At 54.8% G+C, this 20553-nt stretch overlaps 2 protein-coding genes across 2 annotated transcripts in view; one reads left to right on the top strand and one right to left on the bottom strand.

The window, feature by feature from the left end:
• Positions 1-511: 511 nt before the first annotated feature.
• KCNC3 (potassium voltage-gated channel subfamily C member 3) lies at positions 512-12276 on the top strand. Its single transcript, XM_008063586.1, has 4 exons — positions 512-628; positions 768-1710; positions 8791-8979; positions 10910-12276. The coding sequence occupies exons 1-4, from the start codon at positions 512-514 to the stop codon at positions 10972-10974; spliced, it is 1314 nt and encodes a 437-aa protein (XP_008061777.1). The 3' UTR covers positions 10975-12276.
• Positions 12277-17591: 5315 nt separating this feature from the next.
• Positions 17592-20553, bottom strand: part of LOC103265938 (secretion-regulating guanine nucleotide exchange factor-like) — an 89633-nt gene continuing 86671 nt past the window's right edge. Inside the window, exon 2 of the mRNA XM_008063581.1 lies at positions 17592-17949. Coding sequence (XP_008061772.1) covers positions 17654-17911 — 258 coding nt within the window. The 5' untranslated portion in view covers positions 17912-17949 and the 3' untranslated portion in view covers positions 17592-17653. The remainder of the gene's footprint in view (positions 17950-20553) is intronic.

Below are 20553 nucleotides of genomic sequence, written 5' to 3' on the forward strand. Positions count from 1 at the left end.
CCAACCCTGTCCCTCTCCAGGGCCCTACCCCCCACCTCCCCTCTGTGGTGCCATCCTGCCCTGTTCTCTGGGTGAGGCCTTGACCTTGCCCCCTGCTGACTGCTGCCCCATGCCCTAATAACAGCTCAGACTTTCTTACTATGCTTCAGGCACTGGGTCAAGCAGTTTTTGGAGCCAAGCTCGTACGCTCATCTAATTGAGTCCTCACAACAATCCCATAATAGACTTGAGGTTTGGAATGCTCAATCCACTTGCCTGAGTATGGCAGGTTATGGACCAGATTCAGACCCAGGCTTTCTGACTCTTGACCCTCCTCCCTGGCTGCCTCCCCTCCCCCTTCCCTCAGCTCCTCGCTGCACCCCAAAGCCTCTGAGACACAGAGGGTGTGTGATCTTAGAACCCTGGCCCCGGTCCCGACGCAGAACCCATGGATCGTGCCCGGGAGCCTTGGGCTAGGACACAGAACAGGAGGGTGGGGGAAGGTGGCCTAGGAGACAGCAGGGGGCCCGAAATGTTTCCAAGGAAGAGGCTGCCCATCTGCCGCGTCGGCTGGGGCCAGTTCCGTTCCCACTGCCTCTGCTCCTGTCTCTCCCCATTTGCCAGCTTCCGCGAGAACAGGATGCTGGAAGTGATGGGGCCACGGGGATGGGGCACCTGGACCTTGCCTTGGGCCGGGGCGGCCGGGAGAGGGCGCACCAGGAAGGGTGCTGCGGAGACGGCCGGCCAGGCACCTGGGTCACCGCTCCCCCCTCCCGCCCTGTCCGCAGTACGTGGCCTTTGCCTCGCTCTTCTTCATCCTCATCTCCATCACCACCTTCTGCCTGGAGACCCACGAGGGCTTCATCCACATCAGCAACAAGACAGTGACGCAGGCCTCCCCGATCCCGGGCGCTCCGCCGGAGAACATCACCAATGTGGAGGTGGAGACGGAGCCCTTCCTGACCTACGTGGAGGGCGTGTGCGTGGTCTGGTTCACCTTCGAGTTCCTCATGCGCATCACCTTCTGCCCGGACAAGGTGGAGTTTCTCAAGAGCAGCCTCAACATCATCGACTGCGTGGCCATCCTGCCCTTCTACCTGGAGGTGGGCCTCTCGGGCCTCAGCTCCAAGGCGGCCAAGGACGTGCTGGGCTTCCTGCGGGTGGTGCGCTTCGTCCGCATCCTGCGCATCTTCAAGCTGACCCGCCACTTCGTGGGCCTGCGGGTGCTGGGCCACACGCTCCGCGCCAGCACCAACGAGTTCCTGCTGCTCATCATCTTCCTGGCCCTGGGCGTGCTCATCTTCGCCACCATGATCTACTATGCGGAGAGGATAGGGGCGCAGCCCAATGACCCCAGCGCCAGTGAGCACACGCACTTTAAGAACATCCCCATCGGCTTCTGGTGGGCCGTGGTCACCATGACGACGCTGGGCTACGGAGACATGTACCCGCAGACGTGGTCTGGCATGCTGGTGGGGGCGCTGTGCGCGCTGGCAGGTGTGCTCACCATCGCCATGCCCGTGCCCGTCATCGTGAACAATTTCGGGATGTATTACTCCTTAGCCATGGCTAAGCAGAAACTACCAAAGAAAAAAAAGAAGCATATTCCGCGGCCACCGCAGCTGGGATCTCCCAATTATTGTAAATCTGTCGTAAACTCTCCACATCACAGTACTCAGAGTGACACATGTCCGCTGGCCCAGGAAGAAATTTTAGAAATTAACAGAGCAGGTAGGAAACCTCTTAGAGGCATGTCGATCTGACCTTTCACCTCCGCCCCCGTAGCGATGATTCCAGATCCAGTCAGACTGCTTCCTTAGTTCCGTGGGTGACCCGGACCCCGCACTCAGTCTCGAGGTGTGGAGCCTGGGAGCCCAGGGGGATGCTGGGCAGCCAGATTCAGAAAGCAAGAGCCTACTTGAGGAACCTCACTGGTGGCCCTGGGTAAGGAGGTTGACGCGGTTGGTCTCGTGATGTTCTGAGGAGATGCCGCGTCTGTGAGGTTGCCAAGGATTATCTTAGCAGGAGCCCGGGGGGCTCTGCTTAGGGGGACAGGAGTCAAGCGTGAGTCTCTGACTCAGGCTACCGACCTGGTGTTGGGGCGGGTGGGGGCGGGTGTGATTCGGAAATGCCAGACAGCTTTGGATTTGGTCCTCAACACGGCCCCCTTCGGGCTGTGTAGATGGCAGAGATGGCGCATGGGATCTGGGCAGGAGGGTCCCTTGCCAAGGCAGGAGCAAGGATTCTCGCCCCCACCAGAGTCTGTCTCCGTAGCTGAGTAGAATTCCTGCTCCGATTCCGGCTGCCTAGCTCCCGGCCCCTCCAGGAGCCGCCTCCAGCCCTCTGTGACAAGCTTACTTACCCCATAGCATGCCGAACCAACTCATCTTCTACCACCACTCTAGAGTTTAGCGTTTATCTTTAGGAACCTGTCGGAGTGACTCTAGCTTTCACGTTGTCTGTTTGGGTTGATGGTCGAGTGGGAGTTTCCGGTGATCTCCTGATGGAAGCGGCTGGTGAGCAGAGACCTAGAGGGGCCACCACCTGGGCAGCCTAGATGAAAGCATTACAGCCCAGCCACAGCCTCCCACTGAGGGTCCTCCCCACGTCCGACGGTAGGGACAGCAGCAGCAATACAGACATCCCAGCCAGTGTACGCCCACTTTCCTGGGAATTCCCTGGGGGCCGGGGAGGGGGGAGGGGGGCATGAAACAATACTAGTCACCGTGGGATATATTCTAATATTCCATGGCTAGTGGTTCGTTATGGGACTATCTCAGTTTTATGAGAACCTGCACATAGCACATAAAATTGATCACGGGGCTCTGGTCCGAAGATATGAAGCCCATAGTCTACCTCTACCCATGGAATACCATCGACTTATTCTGTGGACACAGGGATTTCACAGGAACAGATGACCCAGAGAAGAGTGACAATGCTGAGTGAGGATGCCCGGGTGAGCGGGAGGTTGATGTGAGAGCATAGGTAGTGTTTAGATCTGTGAAAGATAAGCCCCATGCCCAAGCCTGGCAGGGGGCTTCGGGGCTAGCTCAGCCCTGGACAAGGACGCTCCCCCTGGCTTGTGTGGCCTCCCCCCGTGGATGACTGATTTCCCTCCCTGCTGTCACACCCTCTGACCCACCACACCAACCAGATCCCTTCCTAAATGTCTCCCACAGTGATGAGCCCCAGGGCCCACTTCTTGGCCCACACGGCCTTTCCAGCCCCTTCGCCCTGCCCCATACCCTCCCCTTCCCGGGATTCCCAGAGGCACCTGAGAGGAATGCGGCTGGTGTCTGGGGCTGGGCCGGGACTGGACAGGGCTCTCAGATACCGAAGCAGGTGGCCCACTGCTCTGCCTTGCATCAGTAGCCGTTGGACCTTGGGAGCCACCACTGAGGCCAGGAAACTTCCTGGGGTTCTGGGGGAAGGTCTAGCCTGGCCCAGCCCCCAGCCTCACAATGGGCCCAGCAGGAAGCACTCAGCCTGGGTAGTATCACCACGGCACGATTCAGCCCATTCATGCGTCCTCCCCAACACCAGATCTTTCGGGATCAATGCCCCAAGCATGGGTGCCCCAGGGCATCTGGATTCCAGTACTCTCCAGTCAGGCCCAGATTCCCTGTACTCTTAGACAATGACAGTGTTATCCATACTGAAGAGGCATGTGCACACGTGCAGACGTGTGTTTAGCCATGCCCAGCAGCTAGTCCCAGGGACACACGCTGTAGCAGACCCAGAAGTCCCATGTACTCCTTAGGCCTCTCCTGGCTCCTGGCCCCACCTAGCCTTCCAACCCTGCCACTTACCCTGAGTCTCAGCGGCCCAGACAGTTCTGGCTTGGACAGCCTCTGTGGCTGAGGAGGTATTGGGGCCCTCCCAAGCTTGCCCTCTGGAGCCTGGATGCCTGGATCTTCCCAGCCCTCCATCTCTATCCCCCACCCTGACCGAGCACCCACTTCCCCTGGTGGTCTTGGCACTGCCCTGGTGGCCAGACCCCTTCCCCTCAGCTCCAAGACCCGCCCTAAGACTCATTCCTCACCAGAACACTCCTCCCTCCAAAAGCTGACCTGTGTGACCTAGGCCACCCACCACGAAGAGGGGGTGTAGTCCTTAGAGGCAAACTCATCTTATCTGCAGCCCTGAGTCCTTCCCATTTGCCTCCTCGTCTGCCTGCAGCCGTGTTCCTAGACAGGCATGGGGTGGGGTGAGTTTGTGAGAGTGATTTGGGGGGGCGTGGCAAGGAGGTCAGGTGTGCTGGCTCTCCAGGAATTGTGGGAGATGAGATGCAGTCCCAAGGCTTCTCCAGCCTCACTCCACCTCCAAGGCAGTCAAGTGACCTCGCCAACACCTGGGCTTCTCCAGTTGCACTCTTAAAACCTGGGTCAGGGCCAAGTGTGGCATCCCACCCTGCCCCAGGCTGCCCCAGGCTGCCCCAGGCTGCCCCAGTCGTGCCAGCAGCACCTGCCCCTCACCTCCACCTCTGGTCTCTCCTGAAGCCTCAGTCTGTGTGTCTGTCCCAGGGATGATCTTGTCTCCTCTGTGCCATGACTGGCCTGGCTCCAGTGTTTGGGGTTCTTGTCCTTGGAGGGTTGTCAAGGGTCCAATTCTTACCTGGCTGTGGGACCTCACAGAGGAAACAGGAGGGTGCCCCAACATGGCCAGGGACCACCTGGGACTGAGGGCTGGGGAGAAGCTGCTCCTCTCCCAGAAAGGGGTTCCCTTCTCATCTTTAGTCGGATGCCCAGACACCTGCTCTGGACAGCTCAGAGTACTCCCCTTGTCCTGCCACGTCCATTTGCGTGTCCTGTCCACCTCCTCCTGTGATGTGGGTCAGTCCTTTGTGGTGCTGCGTCCAGGGCTGTAGGGTCTCATATAGGCAAGCAGGGACCAGCCAGGAGGGAGAGATGGTGGCCAGTCTCCTCTCTTGCCCACGCCCACAGAGCAGCCGTGAGGTTCAAGAGAAGCCCCTGCCTGGGCCCCTGGGAGATCCCACGGCAGCCTTGGGGTCATCCTTGCTGAGGAGGGTCCAAGGTTCCTGATGTCCAGCCCCTCCACCTTCCCCTGCTGGGCTGCAGTGGTTGCCTAGTGAGTGGTGCTATCCCTGGGGCAGGGAGGGGCCGGGTTGGGGGCAGGGTTGACCAGGCAGGGCGTGGGGCTGAGTTTCTGCATGGATTCAGCTGCAGGGGCCCTGAGCAGGTCCTCACTGCCCCAGGTGGGCTATGGGGGGAGCAGCGGAGGAATGGTGGACTCTGAGGGCCAGGCATGGGTATTCTTTTCCGTGTTGTTCACATTCTCTCTTTCTCTCTCTCTCCACTAATCATGTTTCTCTCTTTCTCTCCTCGTTTTGTTGCATGCCTTGTGCTGGTTCTCGTGATTGTGCCCTGCTCGTGTCTCTCACACGTTTTCCCATTTAGCCTGGGACTTTTTTCCTGAGCCCCCAGCTGGGCAGATCCCTGGGGGCTAAACCCCAGGAAATGCCCAGCCACCCCCACCCCACCCCAGCCCCACGTGTGCCCCGGGTGCCAGCTGCTGGTGTGAACAGTAAGTACTTCGGCAGTGCCTGGAGACCAGGGCAGAACAGCCAGCCCTGCTGGCCGAGGGCCCAGCCTCGGGTTCTCCTTGCTCCAAAGTTTAAAAAAAAATGACCCTCTCGCGGATGCTCATCTCAGTCCATTTCAAGCCTGGAAACCATCTTTGAGACGCTGCCCATGCTGTCATCCCATCCTTGCTGGCCAGTGGGTCTAGTGGGTCTTGAGGCCCTGGGCTAGGGGAGGCAGACCCCCAGCTTTCTGGAAAGCAGGTGGGCGTGGAGGCAGGAGGGTGAGGAGTCTTGGAGGGGCTCATACTTTTGGCCCTTTTCAGGGGTTCTCCACATTTAGACAGTAGGCCCCTCGATGGCTTCCCTCTCTTCCAACCACCCCTCTGGGGAGGGAGTATGCCCCAGTTTCTGAGAGCATCTACCCACAGGTAGACCCACAGCCCAAGGAGGCCAGGCTCCTTCACAGAGTAAGACTTTAATGCCCCCTCCTCCAAGGTCAGGGTTGAGAGAAGAAGCAGGCCTGGGGGGGGGGGACTTGGGAATCCCCTGAAGAGGGAAAGGTAATCAGCTCCCATCCCTCCAGGGATCCCTGATGGCTGCTTCTTGTTGCCTGCCCCTGCAGGGCAAATAGCTCAGACTTCAGGCCTTTTAGAGGCTGTGGGGGCTGGGATCCCAAGGGCATGGTGGCTGGTGGGCAGAGTGGAGGCGGAGGCAGGGGCAGAGAGGGGGCACTCACCTTTGCCCCATCCCCTGGGCAAGAATTGCAGGATGTGACTACCTCTGCTGACCAGCAAAGAGACAGCGGGTCCTCACTCCCATCCCTGACGGAGATGCTGCTCAGGAGGACTCATCGTTTTCCCCTTGAGGAAAAGTCACGCAGGGTGCTGTGGGCCTCAACTTGCACATCCTCATCCACGTCCCCTCCATACTGTGTCCCTCCCCTCCCCAGCCTCCTACCCCCTCTGCCCGGAGACCCTTGGAAGGAAGACGGGGGCCAACCAGAGTGGGAGGAAGGACGGCATGTCTGGGAGCACACATGTGTGCCCGCAAACGTGACCCATGGGCGAGGCAGCCCCCAGACCCCAGAGAGACCCCTGGCCCCAGTCACGTGGTGTCAGGGCTCCCTTGGTAACTGGCCTTTCTGGTTCAGAATCAGTTGGGAAGTGAAGCCCCTGGGATCTGTCAAGAAACGCACTGTACGTGAAATGCTTTGCCATCCTGTATGAGAGACTTTTTTTTAAGTTCCAAAATTATGATGGGATTTTTTTTGGATTTGCTTTATGAATAAACCTGATTGGTCCATTTCTCTTTTGACTGACTGCCTCTTTGTAGTGACATGATGTGTACACGGCTGGGTGTCCCACCCACGTGCACGCTAAGTGTGTGCACGCGGGGAAGGATCACCTCTGCGTGTAGTTACATGATGTGAACAGGATCACAAGAGTGTCAAATCGGGCGGACAATGTCTCCAGCTTTTGCCCCTCTTTAAACTTCCAGAAAGCCTCCCCTGACGTGGTCACGCCCAAGCTGACTTCCTTCTTCCACAAAAGGGCTTGCCCTTGAGGCTCTCACCCTAATGAAGTATTGGAGTTGGCTCCACCACAGCCAGGAACATTCTGCTTTGAGGGCAGAGAGTGTGGAGCAGGCTCAGTCCCCAAGAGTGATGGGGTGGAGGCCAAGGCCAGTCAGGGCTACCCCTGCCGTCCCCTCAGGCCTCCACAGCTCTGCTCTTAGAACTGTGAGAGGTAGTGTTCCTTGCTGTGGCCACACTTTCCCCCCAACCAAATGTGCCCTCAAACCTCTTTCCCAGGTTCCTTCTCAGGCTACCACAGAGGCCAAGATTCGAATTTTCCCCACCCAAGTCCATCAGCTGCTGTTGTCTTCTACACATTCATTTGCTCTGCTTTGCCGGGGACACTGACTAGAAGGGACAGAGGAATGGGAGCCCCTCCCAAAGCCATGTCCCGCTGTCACGGCCTCATGCATACATCCCTGTTGTGCCTGTGCAAGCTGACCAGGCCTGCTGGGGCGGTGCGGAGTGGAAGACACTGGCTTGATGTGTATGGGGGACCAGAGTGGACTGAGTGTTAGCGTGGGCCTGTGTCGGGGAGGGAGAAGGTGAAGTGACCAGATCGGTTCTGCATGGGGACAGAGGAGACCATAAGACCAGGCCTGGTCTGTAGGGGTACAGGGCATGCAGAATGACCAGAGGGGGTCATATGGGGACAGAGGGGACTGCATGACCGGGCCTAGTCTGTATGAGGGAGAGGGCAAACACAGTGGGCAGATTGGATCTCTATGGGGACAGAGGAGACTGTGTGACCAGGCCTGGTCTGTACGGAGGACAGGGCACACAGAGTGACCAGATGGGGACAGAGGAGACTCTGTGACCAGGTCTGGTCTGAATGGAGGACAGGGCAAATACATTGGCCATATCAAGTGAGCATGGGGACAGAGAAGACTGTGTGACCAGGCCTGGTCTGTATAGGGGACAGAGCACACAGAGTGACCAGATGGGGTCATGTAGGAACAGAGGAGACCCTGTGACCAGGCCTGGTCTGTACGGGGGACAGGACATGCAGAGTGACCAGATCGGGTCTGTATGGGGACAGAGGAGACTTGTGACCAGGCCTGGCCTTGTATACAGAGTGAGCAGATGAGGTCTGTATGGCTGGAGAGGCAGGTGGAATGATCAGATGGGGGGTCTGCATGAACCAAGGGATCAGGTGGGATCCAGATGGGGAATGGAGCAGAGAGGGTCAGACGGTCTGGATGGGGCCGGGAACTCCGAGCGACTGGCTGGATGTGGGTGGAGGCAACCAGGCTCTGGTGGACAGCAGAGGGGCCGAGAAGGCCGCCTCTCTGGACTGGAGTGTTTCTGTGTGTCTGTCTGTCTTCTCCCGAGTCCTGTGTTTGGCCCTCCCCCATGCCTGCATCCACACCATCCTGTCTCATCGGCCCACCTGGGCCCTGGGCCGGCCCCCAGCACAGCGTCTGCTGGACCCATCACCTACTCATCTTTTTGCAAACTTTGAGCAAACCCAGGAGTCCCTTTCTCCCAGCATCTGGGCAGCCCGAAGGTTGCCTGAAGGAGCTCAGATTCCCCCAGCCCCCGACCCAGTCTCGCACCCTCCTCCCTCCGCGGCCCACCCGCTTTTCTGTCCTCAGGGAGGGGCTGCCCTTTACCAATGTCCCCACCTCTGGCCTGTCCCCTCCCCCCAACTAAACAGTTTTCGGTGTCTCAATAGCTTCTGCTTATATGTTTGAAGATTCCAAACTGAATGGGGAGGTGGCGAAGGCCGCGCTGGCGAACGAAGACTGCCCCCACATAGACCAGGCCCTCACTCCCGATGAGGGCCTGCCCTTTACGCGCTCGGGCACCCGCGAGAGATACGGACCCTGCTTCCTCTTATCAACCGGGGAGTACGCGTGCCCACCTGGTGGAGGAATGAGAAAGGGTAGGTAGAGGAAGCTGGAGCACTGTGCATTGGCCGGGCCGCCTCGCGCTCCTGCAGACGGGTGGGCGGGGTGGCGGGTAAGGGGCGCTGAGGGGCAGGCAGGCACATCAAGGGGGGCGAAAATGGAGGGAGTCTCCCAGGGTCAGCCCCTGCAGGGCTGAGTCCCTTTCCCCCACGTGGGATGTCAGGCTGCCAGAGAGGACCTGAGGTCCCAGCTGCTGTGGGTCCCACTGAGCTGGGGGAGGCAAGGGGAAGGCTGACTACGGGCCATGACCCCAAGGCGGGGGATACCCAAGGATGCGGGGGGAGCCTTGATTCCCCCAGGCTGCTCTGGCAGATGGCAGGTCAGGTTCAGAAGGCAGGGAAATTGCTCCTCTGTCTTGGGTGCGGAATGCAGAGGAGTGGGCCAATGGGTTTAGCTACCCAAGCTCCAGGTTCTGGAAGGGGCATCCTTTAAAGAGAATCCACAGGCCACGGGAGGGGAGGCAGGAGGAGAGAAGTAGCTTCAGGGCTTGGGTAAGGCCACTGTCCTTGCAGATGGAATCCTGAGAATCTGCCAAGAGAAGGAGGTTGAGCGGGACGTGCAACCCCTTCTACCCCCCGTGCCTACTGGCCACAGCCCCGGGTGTGGTCAGCGCCCTTTATGGCTGGTGAAGGCTGAGGCCGGTGGTGGCCTTATAGGTTGACCCCACTGGAGAGAGAGGCTTGGGTTGGGGGCCCAGAGCACCCTAGCTCGAGGGGCCCGGCATCGGCCCAGGCCTGGAAGGCAGAGAAAGCTTTTCTTGGCGCAGCAGGCTGGCTGGGTGGCTCGTGCATGTCTTGGAGGGCCGCTCACACGCACACGGATGCATGCGGACCAGGGCGAGCAAGCTGGGCCACACAAGGAGGCGAGTTTTTGCAAGCAACAGCTGGTGTAGCCTGTGGCTGTTCACAATTGCTCCAGTATTTGAAGTGGCTAACCCGTACACAGGCAAAAACAGGAAATTCAAATTCCAAGACAAACCCAGAGGAGGAGAGGCAGCCTGTGCTCAGATGAGGGAAAGTCCTCTAGGTCCCCGGTGCTTAGTTGTGCCCATTCGATCTAGGCTGGTCCCTGCTTCTTTGCCCTGCCCAGAGATCCCGGGGGCCCCAGCGCGGTGTACCACTCCCCGCATGGCGCTGCATGGCGCGGAGCTGCCGGCCTCAGGGGGTCCCATCCTTGGTGCCGGCCATGGATGGGCCTGATGCTGCCCCTTGCAATCGGCTTTTCCCCAGAGGAGGCGCTAGAGTGCCCAGGAGCAGGGGCAGCCCTGGGGAGTGAGGGGGGAGGTGGGTAGACCTTTCCCAGCAAACGTGTGCCCTGCTCAGTAAGGTCTCACGGGTTGCCTGTCTCCTTCACCTTGAATGTCGGACCGATCGGTGTGGCCTGAAAGAGCAGACAGGAGAGTCTCTTGACTGTCCAGCCAGAGCCCAGGGAGTGTGGGCAGAAGTAGCCCCAGCTCTTCACAGTGGCTGGCAGCGCAGTGGCAGCCGCTGTCCACCAGACACACCCATTCCCCGAACGCTCAGAGGCTTAGGGGCCAGAGTCTTTGGGAGAGGCCGAGGGTGAAGTGTCCCCGTCCACCCCCACCGACCTGTGCACTCATGGAGCTGTGAGCTTTTCAAGGATGTGCTTTTCCCTGGCTCATTCTGAGCCATGAGCCATGCAGGTGTTTGAGTTGATGTGCAGAGCAGGAGAAGTAGGGGCTCAGCCCGTTCCCTCCGGAGGCAGAGAAAGAGGCGTGCTAGGCTGGCTCACTGCATGGGAAAACCAAGCAGCTGGAGAAGACTCTGCCTGCCTCTGCATGCGGCTGTTCTGTCTTTCCTCCTCCTTCCTTAAAAACTAAGTACCAAGCGGGATGGGAAGGCCGAGAAGAGAAGCTCAAGTGTTAATTGTATTCTTTACATACAGATCTTTGCAAAGAAAGCCCTGTCATTGCTAAGTATATGCCGACAGAGGCTGTGAGAGTGACTTGACCAGGCGGCTTGGCCCAGGACACTGGTGGCTATTAAGCATCTGGGTGGACCTGCAGCCCCTCCTCACCCTCGGACAGAGTAAATTCACGCCATGCAGGTTTGCCGGACGAGTCCGAGTGGCCCAGGCATTGTACTAGGACGGACGTAGCTTTTTCTACGGCCAAATGGTAACTGACCGTAGAGGATTTCTTTTCCTTCTTTTCATTTTTTTAAACGTTTGTTTTATTTGGGGAGGGGGGGTGAAGGGGTTCCTTAGCATGACTTGCATGAAGTTAAACAGAAAACCCAGCAAACCAAACCCACCAACTCCCTGCAACTGTATGATTACCCTAAACAACAATGAAAAGAAAAAGCAAAAGTTCTATCTTTTCTTACAAAGCTCTTTACTTTTACACACATTGCGGAGCCAAACTGTAATGGCGTGCGGTAGAAACCTTGTACAGTTCTGGGGGTGGGGGCGGGAAGGAGGGACGGGATGGGGGAATGGACTGCTTTCCTTTTTGTGCACAAGATCGAGAGTCAAGGTTCCAAAAAGGGCAGTCGGTCAGTCATCGGTCATATTGACCTCACCTTCATAGCGCATCTCTCACGCGGAAACCGAGAACTTTGCTCCAAATAGAATTGTGGAAACTCGCACTGCCGCCTTCTTCCCTCTGTTGGCATGCTTGTGACCCAGCGGACGTCTCCCAAGACCTCCGACAGCGGCTAGTCTAGGTTATCGGTGTGTAGATCCAGTGCGACCAACTTTCATAACAAATTGTTCATAGTAGATAACCAACACCGTATGGATCTTCCAAGTGTTATATTAAAGCCAGGATGTAGTGCATCACAAGATCAGGAACGGGGGAGGGGCTCCCTCCTCCACCTCGATTAAGGCACAACCTGGCATTGTATGCAATTTAGTACTTCAGAGTAAAAAACTGCATGCCCAATGTTATGCAAAGCGACTCGAGCATGAAATAAATTTTGTATCATGGTTTCTGTATAGTCTAAAGCAGATTTGTTTTCCTGAAGCAATCGGAGGTTTGCAGAGACACACTTCTGCATCTCGAATAAATATAGTATTTTCCCAACAGAAACAGAGGACAGTAGCTTGGCTTTGGTCTGATTCTAAAATTAGTGGGGTGGGGGGAAGGAGGATATTTTTGAAAAACACATGCTTGAGTTGAAAAAATGCAACATCTCGAGCTTCCACTGCAGCTCACAACATTTCCTGGAAAGAGAGCAGCGACGCTTTAGCATAACAGCCTTCCCTCCCCGGGCCCTGGCCCCCGATAATAAAAAGCTGACTTTTGAGATGAAGCATGGATTTGGGTTTTTATTGCCTGCAGGCAGTGTTGCGATTCTGGTCCCCTGTGGCCAGGCTGGGGTGAGCCTGGGCCCTGGCCACTCCACTCCGGTCTCAAGAACCTACCTTAAAGTGCTTGCTGTCCTCTTGCTGGGAGGAGGCCCTAAGAAGCTGCCCCTCTGTAGGCTGGTGGGGCAGGGTGACCCCTCAGGCTGCAGATGCTGTTGGGTCGGGGGAGGGAGGTGGCTTTCAGGAGGCACAGGGCATATGAGGACCCGACATAAGACCAGCATGTACTCTAGGGAGTTGCCCAATTGTGGAAGGTTCTCCATAGATCACGCCACAGTGATGAGTCCTTGAATCTGGATGGGCAGACCATGGTCACCTCCCTGCTAGGGTCATTCTTGAAACTGATGGAGCGAGAGGTAGGGGTCCGACTGTCGGATCTGAGTGCCCTGCCCCGTGGCACTCTTGCTGGACCCCTTATCACATGTCCGCTCCCAGCTTGGAGGCATCTTGGGAGGGGTGGAGCCCTCTCCTGGGGACTTTGGTGTGGGTTGTGCCCTTGGTTTTGGGGGTGGAGTTGGGGATCAGGGCCCTACTTCTTTTTTGGTCCATTAGAGACTCCAGGAACATTCAGGTGGAGAGTCCCTAATGGTCATGGCAGTCACGAGCATTTTACAGATGAGGAAGTGAGGCCCAAAGATGGCAGTGATCTCCCCAGGCCACAAACAAGTGGGTGTCAGTCCTTTTGATGCTTCCCAGCATGGTCTGAGAAAATGATCAGATGGGTGGGGGGCTTTGGGTGGGTGTCAGATTCTCATCTAACAGTTTCTCATCCCCTGCAAGCCTTGGCCTCAACTTCCCGGTGCCCTGTACAGTCCAGGAACCAAGAGGGCAGAGTCAGTGGAGCAGTGAGTACGGTAAGGCCTCTGCCAGGACTGTACCAGGCATCCCTGAGTAACAGGATGCACGGGCTAAGCAGCCTTAGCTGCAGCAGGGACGATAATGTCCACTCTAAGGACCCACCAGCAAGGAAGTGTCTCTGGTGGATTCCAGGCAGGACTCACACAAGCCATTTGGAATGTGAGTTTTCAGGGACATTAATGGGGAGAGGAAATTAACACACACCAAGCATCTGCCACATGTGGGCACTTACACATGCCATCTAATGGAGGCTTACAATCATCCAGTAGCCCCATCATGGAGGCGAGAGAACAAGGCACAGGGAGGTAAAGGGATAGGTCAAGGCCACAGAGATGATGGAGGACGAAGCCAGGATTTCCAGGTAGTCTGGCTCCAGAGCTTAGGCTGCGCTGTCTCAAGCTACTTAAGGCCTCTGGGTCAGGTCCCAAGAGTAGAACATATAGGAAAACCAGAGTTGCTGGTCCTAAATCCTAGGGCCCTCAGGAGCTGGCCTCCTGCCCTCCATGACACCCTAGGAGTTGGCAGAAGGGGCCGCTTCTCCTCCTGCCCTGAACCCCCACTCCCCGCCACAGCTGGCTGACCGCACTCTCCTGCTTTAACACCCCTTTGTCCTAAGAAGGAAGTTTCACCTCCTTCAACTTGCTTGGCCCACCACTTTGCTAGCCACTCTCACCTCCTCCCTCTCTGGTGCACTGTGAAACTGTTTTTGGGGGGTTGTTTTTCTTAGAGACAGAACTCTTGCTCTATTGCCCAGGCTGGAGTGCAGTGGTGTGATCACCGCTCACTACAGACTCAACCTGCTGGACTCAGGGAATCCTCCCCCCTCAGTCTCCCGAGTAGTAGTTGGGACTACAGGAGCACAACACTACGCCTGGCTAATTTTATTTTATGTTTTGTAGAGATTGGGTCTCGCTGTGTTGCCCAGGCTAGTCTTAAACTCCTGGCCTGAAATGATCTCCTCACCTTGGCCTCCCCAAACTCTGGGATTACAGAAGCAAGCCACCGTGCCCAGCCAACTCTGAAATTGTGAGCCTGCAGCAGTTCACACATGTGCCTTAGGACCAGGGCGCTCTTTCCGTCGCGCCCACTAACTCCATTTTAGTTGGTCACTAAGTCACTTCAATCCATAAGTGGTGGGTGCCTAGGGCTGGTGAGAGGGCTTTATTCTGGGTCGTAGGCCTGGACTCGTCATTCCTAAGTGCACTCTCACACGAGGTTGGTCTCATGGCCCTCACAACCCACTGGGGCCACGGGTGGTGTGGACATCAAGAGAAGATGGGCACTTGTGATCAGGAGATGACAGTGTGTGGCAGGTGCCATGGAATCATCCCAGCAACATATGGCACGTGTTTGACCTTCCACCCTCACCCCAGGGCCAGGTCAAAGACCTGTGGGGCATGCCATGGGGGCCGCTTCCCTCCTCCTTCCCTTCCTTCTCACATGGGAGGATGTGAAGACTGATTTACTTAGTTGATTGGGGAAAAAGTAATTTTTCGAAATGAATGGGTATTTTCTCAAATAGCCATAGCGCCTATGGCTCATTAGCTAACCAGGTGAATGATATTGTCATCAATTGACTATCAAATGGTTATGATAAAAGGGCTAAAAGCAGAGGATGGGTAGTGATGAGATCACAGAGCCCACTCATTTAGCCTTTTCACCTCAACCCCGAGGGTGTGCTGCCGAGTTCATTCATTTACATTTACTGGGCACTTCCTCTGTACCAGGACCCAGCCTTAGTGAAAGGACTCCAGAATTGGCCAAGATCTGGTCCCTTGCTCTCAAAGAGCTCATGGTCTATTAGGAATGAGGGCCCTGGACATCTACAAAGTCTGAGAACGGCCAGTGGCAACCAAAGAAACAGAGAAACATCCTGGAGAAGCTGTGAATGCCGCCCCACTCATCGTCTGGTGAGTGCTGTCAGATACTCGTCAGATCCAGCCCATGAAGTGACTTGGGGAGAGCCTGCCCTCCCAACGCCACTGTCAGGAAAAGCGGAATGAGTACTTCGAGGTGATGGATGGTCTACAGTGTCTTCCATGCATGGGCTATCTGTGCCCTGTCTGCTTTCAGTAAGGGTTTGACTCACTTCTGAGAGTTTGAGATTCTTGGTCAACAGGCTTGGGACTGAGGCACCACCTGATCCCATTTCAGGCTGGAAAGAAGCCCCAAGACACTCCTTTCTTCTCTTGGGAGAGGTGTTGAGATTGGCAGCAGAGGCCTTGGGATTTTCGTTTCTTCCAGCAGGTACTGAAGAGGTGGGAGGGTGCTCTGCATTGCCATGAGAATGTGCTGGTTTTTAGTGAGTGGAAACTTCTAGGAGGCATGGGCCTGAGTACTACCTGTTGAGGAATTGCTCTCTGGTCTGTGTGTCTGATGCAGACCACCAGCCTGTATGGCAGTGGATGGTGGAAAATAACCTTGGGCTTGCTCCAGTATGGGCCATCTCTGGGTCATGTGGCTGCTGTAGCTCTGTGGGCTTAGTTACCTTGGCAAGACCAGCTCAGAGTATAAGGGGATGTCCTTCTTCCCATTCCAAAAGTGCTTGAAGGCTACACTGGCCTCTACTGGTTCTAGGAGGTGGGAGAACGATGGCTTTGCTGACCAGGGCAGCCATGTTTCCAGGGTGCAATATTGGGCGGACTCCATGCATGATGTTCAAGGTCAGCCTCTAGCTATCGTTGGGTTCAGCCCTGGGGAGCTCAGGATGGTCTGCATCCCTACCTTCCTGCTCCTAAGGCTACCCTCCATCCACCCTTGTCTTACTCAGGGACCTGGCTGGGTCACTTCCCAATCAGGACCCTGGACTGGGAGTGAGGTGTACAGCTTTGAGATGGTCCCTTCCCCTTTTAGGCCTCCATTTTCCCACATGAACAATGAAAATGTTGGCTAAGATCAATGGCTCTGAAACTTTCTTGAAGATCCCTAGTCAAATGGAACCTTATGTGAAACCTAATATGTGGGGATGCCAAAAAAAGTATACACATTTTAAGTATGATGTTTGCTCAAAAGATGGCATTACTCAAATGAATGCAACGGGCAGGACAAAGAAAACAGCAGAAGCATGGCTGAGTGAACATCGTACACATTGCTACCATAATTTAATTCAACTTTGAAAAGTTATACATAGTTAATGTCTCTTAAAATGTGTATACACTTTTTGTGGCATCCCCGTATAATAAGCAGATCCAACTTAAACTGTTTGCTGCAAGATGGAGATGGGGAACCTGGACCCCTGCCTACTTGGCCTCCTCAAGCCACAGTCCACATGGCGGCCACTGAGTTCTCAGGAGACTCCCAGGGCTCTCAAGAATGCAGCACGAAGTCCACGAGACTAGATGGTCATGGAGGGTCCTACAGCTCTGACATCCTGGGAATGGGAGCTTCTCAAAGCCATGGGGTCCCAGTCTTCACAGGTCCAGCCTCTCCGAAGTCAGAAAGGGAGGGCAGGGCATGGTGGGCCACAGGCCTGGGCTGCTAGCTAGTGACATCGCCACCCAGTCCTCTGGGGAAAGTCCAGGCTCTGAGGTCCTCTGGCTAAGGACCTATTGCCAGTCACAACATAGAGAAAGGTGCTGTGTCCCCCAGAGCCACAGCTGCCCCTGGGGGAAGCCAGGGACCAGGGATCTCACCTGAAGGCCCTCCTCCCGCAGAAGCTGGGGCTTGGGCGGCAGCTGCCAGGGGTCAGGGTCTTTGACTATTGCTGTTCCTAGACTCCCCTTCCCATACTGCGACCTGGTCCTCACCTGAAACTATACGGTTGGGCAATAACATTCACACAGACTAGCTCCAGAGTTCTGGCTGGCCCAGACAAGAGAAATCTTCTGAGTTCTTCACTGGTTCTAGACTCTTTTGACTGTCCCAGGGGTTTCCTCTACTGGGTCTTTCCAGAAGTCTTGACTCTTCCTCCACTTACTCATCTCTATACCTTCTACTCCCTCTCCAGAACCTTCTCCCTTAGTTCTAGTTCCCCAGATAAAAACTCTTTCCTGTCCAAGTACCAAACCATCTGAGCAGGGTACCTCGATATGCTTGAGCCAGCAAATGCTGTGCTCTGGGCCCTGAGAATAAGACCCCAGGAGAGGCAGAAGCTGCTCTAAGTTTGGCCTAGGAACTGTCTGTCCTGCTGAATCAAGGCTGTGGGACCACAATGACCATGGGGACAGGACTGGCTTTTCCATCTCCATCAGGTGGGGACAGCTGAAGTCTTCCTGCTGAGGCCTTAACTTTCATGCCCCCTCATTCCCATCTGCTGAGTAGAAAGGATGCCTGTCTCCTCAGAAACCATACCCCAGGCAGCCAGCCTCCCATTGTGCTGCCTGTGGTCAGTCCAGACACTGGTGCCCTCTAAGCCTTTCCCAGGCCAGCCTCACAGCCCAACACAGCACTTCTCAAGGAAAGCTTTCGGTGGGAAAAGCCAGTTTATTCATTGTTCTCTATCACAGTCCCCCATTTCCAGAGCTGTCATGTTGGCATTGGGTTAAAGTTTCTGACGGTTCTTCCAGTTTCTTTGTCCATGGCTTCCTGAGATTCGGTGTCCTCGGGGGTATCTGGGGAAAGGTAGGTGACTTTGCCATCCTGGCCCAGTGCAGGCTGCACTGGCAGCTGGCAGAGGGCCAGGGAGTGGCCAGCCCCACAGCCCACCAGGAGTCCCGATGATGACCGCAGACGCTGCACGGGCTTCGGGGCCCAGATGTTGGCCTCAGTACCATCTCCACACATGCCATGCTCGTTCCAGCCCCAAGAGTAGCACACCCCACCTGTGGAAGAGAGGAAAGGGCTTATGGATAACAACAGGCTGAGATGCTCACCCCAAGGGTGTTGGCAACCCCAGTTCACACACAAAGATACCAGAGCTCAAGGACACTGGGCAGCCCTCATCCCAGCTGCCACCCTGCTGCCCACCCCCAGGTGTGCTTTCCACTCCCATCAGCCCATAGCTGACCATGCCCCAACCTGGCTTTCCTGTCTGGCCCTTCCCTCACTGCCACCCAAACAGAAAGCCCATCACCAAGACCTGCTGCCTCTGCTTTCAACAATATCCCAAGTCCTTCCCTCCTCTCTGCAGATCACCATTCCTTGACCTGGGCCATGCCAATGGCCTGCCAACCAGCTGGGCTGCTCCCATCTTCTAGGACCTTCAAAGAACATCGAGGCAACCTTTGACAAATGCACATCTTTTTTTTTTTTTTGAGTTGGAGTCTCACTCTGTCACCCAGACTGGAGTGCAGTGGCATGGTCCTGGCCACCGCAGCCTCAACCTGCTGGGCTCCAGCGATCCTTCCGCCTCAGCCTTCCAAGTAGCTGGAACTACAGGCGCACGCTACCACACCTGGCTAATTTTTGATTTATTGTAGAGATGAGGTCTCTCCAAGTTGCCCGGGGAGGTCTCGAACCTGTGGACTTAGGTAATCTACTCACCATGGTCTCCCAAAGCGCTGGGATTAGAGGCTGAGCCACTGAGCCTGGCCAACAAATGCACATCTAATCACGCATCACTCAGTAACTTCCCACAGTCCTCAAGGAGGCCCCAAGAGACCTGCTTCTGACTCTTCCTGGCCTCCCCTGCAAAGCTTCCCGCTTCCTCATTGCACTCAGAACCCCGCCTTTCCATCAGTTCCTCAAACATTCCCTGCAGGAACTTCCTTTCTCTTGAACCCCTCCCTTTGCTGAGCCTCCTAACCTCCCCATCCTTTGGACTCCAGGTTCCTGGTGGCCTAATCCAAGTTAGATTCTGGTCACCGCCCTTGCCCTCCTACAAGCGAGGCCCTTCCACTTTGTCATGAGGAGTGATTTGTGTGGTGACGAGTTGACTGTTCCTTCTTCACTAGACTCTACACTCTGTGGAGAGGGAAGGGATATGTGCATTTTGTTCACTGCCATATCTCTAGCACAGTGCCTGGTATACATTTGGTGCTCAATAGGTGTTTGTTGAGTAGATAAAAGAATGAACAGTCTCAGAGTCACATATCCAGAAAGAAGCCAAGCTGGCTTTCAAGCTGGGGGACTCTGATAGCCCAGGGTGCACCCACTCAGTATCCCACTTCCCCTGGGTTTGGGGCCCTCTCCAGGGTCTAAACTCGTCCACATTTTTCTGCTGTTGTGTGTTTTTTTTTTTTTCTTCTGGATATAAAAATAATATACCTTCATGGCAAAAAAAAAAGGAAGGAAGGAAGAAAAAGAAAGAAAGAAAGAAAGAGAGAGAGAAAGAAAGAAAGAAAAAAAATCTGGATGTGTAAAGAAAAGCAAACTTGCAGAATCTTCCTGACGCTAGAACTATTTCAGATATCTCAAACCTTTAATTGGTGAAATTTATAAATATTGGTGTATATTTTTGTCCTGCTTTCATCTCTTACCATTATAACACAAACATGTAAATTAGTCAAAAAGGAAATGCAAAATCATTTGTTTGAAATTCTGAAATAGCTCAATAAGTACAGAAGATAATTTAACAGAAAGACACATATGCCCACCCAGATTTAGAACATTAGTTAACATTCTGCCATATTCGTGTCAGCCCTTCCCTAAAAAAAAAAAAAAAAGACACTGTTTAAGCCCCTCCTCCCATTCTCCCCTTCCATCCAGTCTTCCTTTAGAAGTAACCACTGTTTTGAAGTGCTAAAAGTATTTGCACGCTTGTTTTCTATTTTTCTACATGCACGTGTCCTTAAATACTATGTGGCATTTTTAGGTTACTTAAAAAATTTACATAAGTAAATATGTGTTTTTTTTTTTGTGACTTGCTGTTGACACGCAGCTTTGCTTTTGAACTTTATCTGAGCTGGCAGTTACACATCTAGTTCAGTTATTTTAGTTTTAACTGTGCATAGTATCCTGTTATGTATAAATCACATAGTGCTCCTCTGTGCCCTTCTGATGGACAGTTCTTTAGCAAGAATCCTTGTTGCTGTTTTATTACACAATTTAAAATATAATATGCAATAATATCATACAACAACCCTAATGTGGTTGCTACCACAGACAGTACTTCAGTGAGCACCTCTGAACATGTCTCCTTGTTCACCCCGGTGTTTGTACAGGGTGACCCTGGAAGAATGTGTCCCCAGGGACTCGAGGGTTTAATTTTCAAAAGCGTAGCCAAATAGCTCTCCCCTGGCTGCAGTCATTTCCATCCCCATCAGCGATGGATACGGATTTGCTTCCCTCTCTGCCTTTAGACTTCCTCATCTGATAAGTAAATTTAACCATTTGCCCTCCCCCAACTGCTGGGAGATGGAACTACGCTGTGTGTTATGGCCCGCTGACGCCGCCTCTTCTGTGGATTGCCTCTTTCCATTCTTTGCCTGCTTGGTTCTTTGCCTTTTCCTTATGGATTTGTATGTTTGCTTTGTGTGTTCTTTTGT

This window comes from Carlito syrichta, unplaced genomic scaffold, assembly GCF_000164805.1.
Source record: "Carlito syrichta isolate Samal-C Ts95f unplaced genomic scaffold, Tarsius_syrichta-2.0.1 Scaffold306948, whole genome shotgun sequence".
NCBI classification, from domain to species: Eukaryota; Metazoa; Chordata; class Mammalia; order Primates; family Tarsiidae; genus Carlito; species Carlito syrichta.